We start from the raw sequence: 11,548 nt of genomic DNA on the forward strand, positions 1-11,548 counted from the left end.
TCTGAGAAACACCCCTCCACTCCCACCCTCTGCCTCCTACCACCAAGCCAACTTTGTATCCAACTGGCTAACTCACTCTGGATTCCATGTGGTCTAACCTTCCAGACCAGTCTACCATGTGGGACCTTGTCAAAGGCCTTGCTAAAGTCCATGCAGACAATGTCCCTGCCCTTATCAATGCTCTTGGTCACCTCCTCAAAAAACCCAATCAAATTTGTGAGACATGATCACCCACTAACAAAACTGTGCTGACCATCCCCAGTCAGACTTAGCCTTTCCAAATGCAGAGCAGGAAGGGCAAGCACCCCACGTTGCTTTGATTTATGCCTCAAACTAACTGGCACAATTTCACTTGTATCCCCAGAGGCCTGGAGTTTACAGACCATCCTTCCTCAATTAGACTTGTGAAATCAATTCACCCGAATCTGTCTGATCCAAGCCAGGGAGGAGCTCTACTTAACTGATTCTCAGGGGGTAGCAGTTAAATCACTGAACTAGTAGTCCAGACACCCGAGTTCAAATCCCAGCATAGCAGCTGTGAACTTCACTTAATAAATCTGGAATTTACAAAACTACAGTCAGTGGTAAACCACTTCATTGCTTTAAGAACCCATCTGGTTCACTAATGTCTGTCAGGGGAGTAAATCTGATGTCTTTGCCCATATGTGACTCCAGACCTACCTGCCTGAAATGGCCCAGAAAGCCTCTCCGTTCGAGGGCAGTTAGGGGTGAGCGATAAACGCTGGCTTTGCCAGTGATGCCCTGGTCTTTAAAAGTGAATACTGCCGTTGAATCCCTGTAATGCCATCCCAACTACATTTGGTAACCATGCCGACAGCTCTGTGCTGTCCTGCAGTTTGGTCATCTGTCCTAATATCTCCTGATGTGATTCAGTGTGAAATCTTGTTTAAGACTGCTCCTGCCAAACCCTTTAGGGCATCTTATTGCGTGAAAGAGTCCGATTTAAATAGATTTTGTTTAGTCATTTTGGTCAGTGTTTTGAAATCATTACATGCTTATGGCTGCACGCTCATTTGTTAGGCTTTCAGTTATATTGGTTTCGGGCTCCAGGGTTTTTCTGGAGTGCTTTTAGTAGACGTTAGATGTTGAGAACAAGTGAGGGAATTTCCGATCTCCAACAATTTTTAAAGACTGTGCTGCCTTTTAAATGCCTGCATTTGGCCTTGGTGGGATGGTAATTTTGTAGCAATTCTCACTCCTATCCTAGTCTCCATGATAGTCACCAGCAGTCACTTCCTTAAGCCCCATCAGGGAATTAATTCCAATGCACCATGAAGCAGTCAGAGCTGAATTTTAATTCAAGTGGCAGTTTGCATTTGAAGAAATCTTTTAAACCAGTCTGAGTGAAACTTGCCACTGAACGACCAAAACAAAAATCCCCCGTGTAAAAGCAATTTGCCAACATCCCTTGCTCCTTCAACTCTTTCCCCAGGCAGGCTTTTTGCGGCCAATTCATAGTCAGTGAGGAGATAGAGGTCGGGTTGAGCTGTGTCACGGACACTTTCTCGGATCTGTCTGTGAGTTTGCTGAGAAATAATAGACGTGTGATCTCCACAGGGTTGGTTTGCTGGACGGAACTTGGCTATCTCCCAAGTCACAACCAAGTATCTACTCTGGGTCGATGATGACTTCATTTTCACTGCAAATACCAAAGTTGAAAAACTAGTGGACATTTTGGAGAAAACAACCCTGGACTTGGTAAGAACTGAGGTTTAATGTTTCAGTTGTCAACAAGTAGCTTTTGTGTGGGATCGGGCAACCCTGGAGTGCACTCCCATCTGGACTTAAGTACCAGTCACTTACCCACTGTTTCCCACACAGTGAAGTCCCCGTGTTGATCTTGTTTTCTGGCTGGCAGCTACAGGGGACGTAAGAGATGGGGGCAGAGGTAGGTTGGTCAGCCTCTCAGACTTGCTTCGCCATTCAACATGGCCCATCTGATATTGGCCTCAACACTTCTACGCCCGTTCTCTGTTACTTTTCACCTCCTCTATCGACTCCTATAATCTTGTCAGTTGTATTCTCGATTATATTCAATGACTTCCTCCACGGATCTCTAAGTAGAGAATTCCAGAGATTCACAACTTTCTGAAAGAACAAGGTCCTCCTCATAGAGTCATTCAGCACAGAAACAGGCCCTTCGGCCCACCAAGTCCGTGCCGACTTCTCTGCCTGCACTAATCCCATCTGCTGCATTAGGAATGTATCCTTCTATGTCTTCCCTACTTAAGCGTTTGTCTAAATGCCTCTTAAACATAGTGATTGTATCTGATTCCAGCACTTCCTCTGGCAGCACATCCTGGATACCCACCATATCTCCATCTTCAGCGAGTGACCCCTCACTCTGAAGCTATGTCCTCCAGTTCTAGATCCCCTCACCAAGAGGAACCATGCTCTTTCCATGCAAGTGCCTCTGAGATGTCCTCCTCCTTTCTGAATTGTGGCTTCCCCTCTACCAAAGTTGACAGAGCTCTTGACTACATCTTGTCCATTGCTTGCACCTCTGCTCTCAACCCCTCTCTCCCTGGACAGAGCAAGGATAAGATAAGATATCCTATTAGTCACATGTACATCGAAACACACAGTGAAATGTATCTTTTGCGTAGAATGTTCTGGGGGCAGCCCGCAAGTGTCGCCACACTTCTGGCCCCAACATAGCACGCCCACAACTTCCTAACCTGTACATCTTTGGAATGTGGGAGGAAACCAGAGCACCCGGAGGAAACCCACGCAGACACACGGGGAGGATGTACAAACTCCTTACAGACAGTGGCCGGAATTGAACCGGGGTCGCTGACGCTGTAAAGCGTTACGCTAACCGCTACACTACCGTGCCTGCAGAGGTCCCCTGGTCCTCACCTTCCATCCTGCCAGCCTCCGTATTCAACGGACCATCCTTTGCAAGGTCTGGTCTTCCTAACCAAGGAAGGATATACTTGCCATAGAAAGGGTGCAGTGAAGGTTCACCAGATCAATTCCTGAGATGGAGGGCTTGTTATAAGAGGAGAGGTTAAGCACACTGGGCCTGTATTTTGGAGTATGGAAGAATCAGAGATGTTCTCGTTGAAGCGTACAAAGTTCTCATGGTGTTTTACAGGGTAAATGTTGCCCATGGCTGGGGTGTCTAGAACTGCGGATAACAATCTTAAAATAAGGGGTCAGCCATTCGGGACAGAGATGGGAAGAAATCTCTTTACCCGGAGGGTGATGATGCTTTGGAATTCTATACCCAAGAGGACTGTGGAGGGTCACTGAGTATATTCAAGATAGAGACTGGTAGATTTTGGATATGGGGTTAGTGCAGGAAAGTGGGGCTAAAGTAAAAGATGGATGATGGTTCAGGTGTGAGGCATGGTTTTGAATGATGGCTCAGACGTGAGGGATCAAGTGGTCTATTCTTGTTTCTATTTGTAATGTTCTTATGGTTCATTTGTCATATTTTAGTCCCCTCACTTAATCTGCCTTGCAGACATTTTGGCATAGAGATCGCTTTATTGCATTTTAATGACAATAAGATAGTGTTTGGATCACCCTAATCCTCATTCTGAAAGGTAGCCATCTTCAGTTGCAGGGCTCCCAGAACAGCATCTTTGGATTTCCCCGTGTAACAGGCACTGTGTCAATTTCAGCATCTGCTATGCTATTGATCTATTACAAGTTCTCGCAGCTACTGGCACTTAGTGTTGCAGCTGCAACCTCAGCTATAATGCAAGCAGCACTCTTCCAGCTACTGGATTGTGTTGCTGCTGAAAGAATGGATGCTGAAGTGAAGCAGGGGGGTTGGGGGTTCGAGTGTGGGGGTGGTAGGGGGCAGAGGGTTGGGAGTGGTGGAATTGTGCTCCCGGGACAGATTGGCGAAGAGCAGTGCCTGAAGGAGGTGAACTGGCTGTGCAATGGGACCAGGGAGACCTTCCAGAGCTACAGCCGTGTGATTCTGGCAGGGAAGTTAACAGGGAGGTCTCTGTAAGGAGTAAAACCACATGAGTGGAATTTATGAAATCCTGAATTGGGAAAGGTACAATTCCAGCAAATCTTCTTTGCTCTCTGCCTGCTCCTTAAGGCTAAAGGAAAAGTGGGTGAGGTCTCCTCTCCTTGAGTGTGGAGTTTGGGGGACCTCCCTAATGCAGCAAACTGTGAGATGTGGCAGAGATCAGCAGCAGCGGCCTGGAGTGGTCCTGAGGTCAGAAAGCTGAGAGTGACCTCCATAGGCAAGGCAGCCAGCCACGTGTGTGAGGTTATACTGAAGGTCACAGGAGTTCACAGCTCTCAGCGAGACCAGGCATGCAGTGTGAGCACTGGCCCTTTAAACAGCACGAACTCAGGGAAATAAAACCTTGTTTGTCAGGGAGTAAACAGGAACCAGTGAGGTTGGTGAATATCAGTTCATGTTCTGAGTCATTTGGGGAAGTTTTACTTTGGAAAAAATTTCCAATGTTAATGCAAATCCTGCTTGAATGTCAAGAGTCAGATTTCCTCCTGGGCATTGAGAGACCTGGAAATGGCTGCAATTTTCCTCTCTCCAGGTTAAACTTATTCTCACCTACACAGCAAGGTTTTGGGAAGGAATTTTTTGGGCCTTTGCATCTTGAATTTCTGCCCATTTTTGTATTACCAGCAAACTTAGAAGATATACACAGTCCTTTGACTTAATTCATTAATATAGATTGTAAAAAGTTCAGGCCCCAGCGCTAATACTTGTTGCACCCCAGAAGTTACAGCTTGTCAATCTGAAAATATCCTGTTTATCTCAGCTCTTTAAGTTAAACAATCCTCTACCTATGTTAATACATTTACCTTAACCACATGAACCTTTATCTGATATAATGGCCTTACGTGAGGAACTGATATTAGTTCCCTATTAACCATCTCTCTTCTTTCTCAATGTCCATTTGGGACATATCCAGGATCTGGAGAATTTCAGGTGACGATCTCTGCAGCTGCCTCATTTAGAATCCTAGGCACCAGTCCCAGGGATTCTGCAGCCCTTAATTTGCCTACATTTGTTTTCTATTGACAGTGTTTTTTCACTCTCTTTTGGCCCTTGATTTCCAACTAGTTTTAATCTTCTTTTAGCCTCTTCTATTGGGAAGGGAGATTAAAAATATTTATTCTACATCTCTGCCATTGCTTCATTTCGCTTTACTAGTTTTTCTCTGTCTGAACTTCTGAGGGACCAATATTTGCTTTTGTTGTTCTTTTCTGATTTATGGACTTACAGAATGTTTTACTACCTGTTTACATATTTTTTGCAAGTTTACTCCCTTATTCTGTTGACTCCTTTTATATCCATTTTTCAATTATTATTGCTGGTTTCTACATGTTCCCACAGTCCTCAGATCTGCCAATAATCTTTGCATCTATACAAGTGTTTTCCTTTCACCTAAAGCCATCCATAAATACTGTTCTGTTAAATTCTCCACTAGCTTCGCCAGATGTCCACTTGTTGAGAATTATGAAATATTTCTGTAAAAATCTACCATCTTATACTTTAACCTACTGCCCAAGTTTACCTAGGCCAACATTATAAGACTATTATAAGGCTGTTATAAGACTACTGAACGGTCCCCTAGTACGATAAGGTGTACTCTTGACCTCATAGACTACCTCGTCGTGGCCCTTGCACCTTATTGTCTACCTGCACTGCACTTTCTCTGTAACTGTTTATTCTGCATTTTGTTATTGTTTTCCCTTGTACTACCTCAATGCACTGATGTGATGAAATGATTTGCATGGATGGCATGCAAAACAAAGTTTTTCACTGCACCTCGGAACGTGTGACAATAATAAATCTATTTACCAACTTGCCCACCACACCCATGTAATTACACTTATTTAAATTCAAGACTTGAGGAGTTAAAATTGTTACTATTAAATTAATCTGCAGGTCATATTATCAGTGCTCCTTGCCAGAGAATAATTTACTCTGAGATTACTAATTAATCCTGGTCTAAGATATTTTGCTCCCAGATTGGGTGCAAACATATTGTTCTATGAAATTCTCTTGAAGCTGTTCCATAAACTCGCCCTCAAAAGTACCTTTGCCAATTTGATTTTCCCAGTCTCTGTAAAGATTAAAGGCGCCCACCCTGATTATTACATTACCTTTGGTAAAAGCCCCCATTTTTTTGCTGTTCAGCATTATAGCTACCAGCTATTTCTGCCTCATAATAAGTAGAAGGGGGCGGCAAAGTGGGTAGAGCTGCTGCCTCACGGCTTCTGAACTTGGGTCATGTCTGTGTGGAATTTGCACGCTGTCCCTGTGACCATGTGTGATTCTACCCGGTGCTCCGGTTTCCTCCCACATCCCAAAGACATGTGGGTTGGTTGGTTAATTGGCCACTGTAAGTTGCCCCCAGTGTGTGAGTGGGTGCTAGAATCGGGGAGAATTGATGGGGATGTGGGGAGAATAAAATGGGATTGGTACAAATGGGCGTTTGATAGTCAGGATGGTTTCTTATTGTCACGTGTACCGAGACACAGTGAAGAGCTTTTGTTTGCGTGCCATCCGGACAGATCATTCCATACATAAGTACACCGAGATAGTAAAAAAGAAAACAGAATGCAGAATATAGTGTTACAGCGACAGAGAAAGTGCAGTGCAGGTAGATAATAAGGTACAAGGGCCACAACGAGGTAGATTAGAAGATCTTTAACATATGAGAGGTCCATTCAAAAGTCTGATAACAGCAGGATAGAAGCCGTCCTTGAGTGCGGTGATACATGTCCTTCAGCTTTTGTATTTTCTGCCCAATGGGAGGGGGGAGAAGAGAGAATATCCGGGGTGGGAGGGGTCCTTGATTATGTTGGCTGCTTTCCCGAGGCAGTGGGAAGTGTAGACAGAGTCCATGGAGGGGAGGCTGGTTTCCGTGATGGACTGGGCTGTGTCCACAACTCTCTGCAGTTTCTTGCGATCTTGGGTGGAGCAGTTGCCGTAACAAGCCGTGATGCATCTGGTTTCTATGATTTATGGTTTTTGACTCTAGACTGCATAGCCCTGCTGTTTTTTCAGTGCTTTGCAGTTGAAAATGATCTGCTAAAGCTCTCATTGTTCATCTAAAATGTTATTGTAATTGTGTCTCATTGTGTGACATGTTTGAATGGATTTTTGTTTAGTACTGCAATTGTTTAGCACTTTCCCTGTTGCTCATGTGCCCTACTGCAGGTTGGAGGGGCAGTACGAGAGAAAACTGGCTTTGCCACCACTTTCCGGCACCAGATCAGCGTGGAGCAAGGGGGAGAGGAAGGCGACTGCCTACACACTCGTATGGGTCACTACCACATCTTGCAGGGCTTCCCGAATTGTGTGGTCACCGATGGTGTGGTCAACTTCTTCCTGGCCCGCACGGACAAAGTGCAGCGGGTGGGGTTTGACCCCAGGTTAACGAGGGTGGCACATTCAGGTGAGGAGACGTTGTGTCTCGACGTGATTAGCCGGGGGTGGGGGGGGGGGGGGTGGTGCGGCTGGTGTGGAGTAAAGTTGGTGATTCACCCACTGTCCCTGTGCTCTCTGCCTGACATTTATTCTGGATCTAGTGACACCTCTGTTTTAAAAATCTCATCCTTGTGTTGAGGATCTGGTGATGGTGCTGCGGTTAAATCACCAGGCTGGTAATCCAGAGACCTGGACCAACAATCCCGGGGCCTGAGTTCAAATCCTACAGCAGCAACTGTGGAATTTGAATTCAGTTGGAAATCTGGAACAACTAATAGTCTTAATAACAATGAACACACAGACGACCAGGTTGCTGTAAACCCCATTTGATTGACTTTGGTTGGCTCTTAAACCATTTTGTTCAACAAACATTGGTAGCTTTGCCAGTGAATCCCAGAAACTGAAAAATAAAAAGACATCTCTCCATGGCCTCACCCCTTCCCCATCCCTATATCCTTCCAGAGGCCTCTTACGGTCTACGGTTTCTGCGCTCTTTTTAGTTCTTGGCATTCATTTTGAAAGAGAATCAACAGATTAGAAAAGTGATCCTTCACCCCTCCTTGGTTCACCAATCACTTACCGGCTCCTGCCTCACCCCTCCCTCTCACCTCTTTATACTGGCTATGGGCCCTCTACACTCTCAGTCCCGATGCAGGGTCTCAATCTGAAACGTCGACCATCCCTCTGCCTCCACGGATGCTGCCTGACCTGCTGAGTTCTTCCAGCAGTTTGTTGTTTAAAAAATTGACTTGCGTAGTCAGAAATGTCAGTGAAGGCCCTTCTGATTTGATCTTAATTCCCATGTACACAACACTCTGGTTGCTTAACTTTGTGGCTGAGACAGTTGAGAGAGCTAAAGCTGTCTGGAGATTCCCTGGCGGGGTACTGTGTTGCAAAATGCTGTGGTACAGCAGCTTCAGTGAGCCGGGTTCAATCCTGTGTGTGGAGTTTGCACATTCTCCCTGTGACCGTGTGGGTTCCCCCCGGGTGCTCCGGTTTCCTCCCACATCCCAACGACGTGCGGGTTGGTGGGTTAATTGGCCGCTGTAAATTGCCCCTGGTGTGTGGGTGAGGGGTAGGATCTGGGGGGAGTTGATGGGACAGTGTGTAAGTGAATAAGTTGCAGGGCTACAGGGAAATAAGGAGAGGGGGAATGGGACTGATGGGATTGTTGCTCTGGGAGCTGACATGGATCCAATGGGTTGAATGGCCTCCTGTGTGATTATAAGCATAAGATAAAATGGCTTGCTGAATCTGTCGATGCTGCCTTGTGGATTGAGCTAACAGTTCCGTCATATGTTTCCTGTTGACAGAGTTTTTTATTGATGGACTGGGCCTTCTCCATGTTGGGTCATGTGACGACGTCACTGTGGATCACGCCACCAAGATCAAACTGCCCTGGAGCAAGGCCGATGAAAATGAGAAAACCTACAAAGAATTCCGATATCCCAAGTCGTCAGAGGCAAACGTCCAGCTGAAGCATGGGCTTTTTTACTTGAAAAACAGGTTTAAGTGTATGATCAAGAACTAAGACCAGGGACCACACTGAAGAAGGGGAAAGAAAGAGACTCCGAAACTAATCTTTAATGTCGTGCCTGATGTCAAGAGAGCTAAGAACTCTTAAAGAATTGAGCAAAATGCTCCAGTGTTTAGGATTAGGGCCTAAGTTTTACATAACAGTCACCTCATGAAGAGCTTTAAGAAAAGCTGGAACTTAGATTGTAAAGGCTGCTAAAGATGGAATTCCAGAGCCAAGAACTAAGAATTCTTTTTTTAAAACTGGCTGAGTTTTAAAAGTAGTTGTGTTTCAAGTCCATTTCTGAGTCTGAGATAACTTAACCCTGTGTTCGATCGTGTTCTACCATGCCAATCACTTGGTTATCACAAGCTAGATGTTAGAATTGACCTGTTCCAGACTCAGTTACTATAAAAGCCTTTCTCCCACGTTCAAAGTTAATAATGCAATTTGCCAGAATAAATGACTCTTTAGTGATTAATTGATGACCTAGTTAAATGATCTACATCGGTGAGACCGGACATAGACCAGGCGACTGCTAGGCCAAGCACCCGCGCTCCGTCCACCGTGACCTCCAGGATCTCCCGGTTGCAGCCACTTTAGTTCCCCTCCCCATTCCCACCCCGACGTGTCTGTCCTCGGCCTCCTCCACTGCCAGGGTGAGGCTAAACGCAAACTAGAGGAACAGCCCCTCATATTCCCCCTGGGAAGTCTACAATGGGCATTGAATTCTCCAACTTCAGGTAACCTGCTCCCCCTCTGTCCCTTTCCTCTCTCCTCCTGATCTCCCCAGTTCCTCCCACACCCACCCCAGCCCCCGTCACCATCTCTTTCCCCTCCTCCATCTGCCCACCACCCACACACCCCTCCCACTGGGTCCCCTCCCCCCCCACTGTTCCCACCTGCCCTCCCCACCTCCCTTATTTGGTTCCATGCCCCACCTTCCTCTCCTGTCAGATCCCACCATCTGCAGCCCTCTGTCACCTCCACCTCTCACCTCCCAGCCTCTGTCACTGTCTCCACTCCCCCCTCCTCCATCTGTCCAGATAAAGGGTTTCCACCTGAAACATTGACTGTCTATTTCCCTCCGCAGATGCTGCCCGACCCATTGAGTGTATCCAGCAGTTTGTTTTCTTGCTCCAGATTCCAGCATCTGCAGTCTCTTGTATCTCTAAATGATGATCCAGTTGCTGTTTGATACTGATTAGTGTGTAAATGATTTACTGTATATCGGTTGCTTCTGTAATCAAGGCTTCACCATTCTGTAATAAGTGACTCAGTTGGAACCAAGAATCAAGACCCTGCCTGCCTTAGACTCTCACCCTGAGCAAACAGAGACTGGAACTATACCAAATTGTTGAAATAGATGCATGGCTCAACAGGGATGAATTTTGATCAGAAATCGTATATTGCATGTCTCTCCTTGTGAGATTTCCCTGACACAACAGCAACAACAATAGCAAAAAAGTTGTATTTGTGTAGCACCTTTAACATCATAAAAATGCCCCAAGTTGTGTTCACAGCAGTGTTATCAAACTTTGATAACCTACATGACCAGAAACTTGATCACGGAGTTAGGTTTCAAGGAGGAGACAAAGTGAGAGGCAAAAGTTTCAGGAAGGAATTTCAAAACTTTGGACTTTGGCAGCATGAAATGCACTTTCTGACGCTGGGACAGAATCAATGTGGAATTGTTTAGTGATTAAATTTATTTGCAGAACTTAGGGGTGAATGGGATGGAGAGCAGGTTTATCTGAATAACGCTGGGGCTTAAAATGGTTACATTGTGATAGCACTACTAGGCATCAACTCCCTTGAGTATACATTGAGGGGTAATGTAACTGAAGTGTTTAAAGTGATAAAATGATTCAGTAGGGTCAAGGGAGAGAAATGGATTTCTCTTGTGAGGTAACTCAGAACAAGGGAGCAGGATCTGAAGAGTGAAGGGGTGTGTTCAGGGGTGAAATCAGTTCGCACTTTTCAACAGGATGCCTGGGAGGAACCCAAAACCTTCTCTGCAAAAAGGCTGCAGCAGTTCAATGCTGACAGTGATAGTGTTTTATTCGGTGAGAATATCGAGGGATAAATGGAGTTGTGATATGGATCTAATTAATCAGAGTTGGGTTATTATTGTCACATGTACTGAGATACAGTGAGAAGCTTTTGTTTGCGTGCCATCCAGACAGATCATTCCATACATAAGTACATCGAGGTAGTTAAAAGGAAAACAGAATGCAGAATATATTGTTACAGTTACTGGGAAGGTGCAGTGCAGGCAGACAAATAAAGTGCAAGGGCCACGACAAGGTAGATTGGGAGATCGAGAGCTCATCTTTAGTGTACGGAAGGTCCGTTCAGGAGTCTGATAACAGTGGGATAGAATGGCAGTGTTTGAAGGGCTGACTGTCCATCTCCTTTAGCCCTGGTGTTAAGTTTGGCTCAGTTGGCAGTACACTCACGTCTGCTTCAGAAGGTTGTACCCTTTAAGGTTAAAATCTAGGCTATATCTCCAGTGCCACTGTAGAAGGAGTGGCACACTGATGTGAGTGCGTTTCTTGCATGTGATGTTAATCTGAGCC

The 11,548-nt window shown here is 45.6% G+C and overlaps 1 protein-coding gene across 2 annotated transcripts in view; it reads left to right on the forward strand.

Moving 5' to 3' along the window:
- Positions 1-9,450, forward strand: part of b4galnt1b (beta-1,4-N-acetyl-galactosaminyl transferase 1b) — an 86,060-nt gene extending 76,610 nt beyond the window's left edge. For both annotated transcript variants that reach the window (XM_052009544.1, XM_052009545.1), the window contains 3 exons: positions 1,579-1,719; positions 7,184-7,421; positions 8,767-9,450. In XM_052009544.1, coding sequence (XP_051865504.1) covers positions 1,579-1,719; positions 7,184-7,421; positions 8,767-8,984 — 597 coding nt within the window. In that variant the 3' untranslated portion in view covers positions 8,985-9,450. The remainder of the gene's footprint in view (positions 1-1,578; positions 1,720-7,183; positions 7,422-8,766) is intronic.
- Positions 9,451-11,548: the final 2,098 nt, after the last annotated feature.

This window comes from Pristis pectinata, chromosome X (genome assembly GCF_009764475.1).
Source record: "Pristis pectinata isolate sPriPec2 chromosome X, sPriPec2.1.pri, whole genome shotgun sequence".
Lineage (NCBI taxonomy): Eukaryota > Metazoa > Chordata > Chondrichthyes > Rhinopristiformes > Pristidae > Pristis > Pristis pectinata.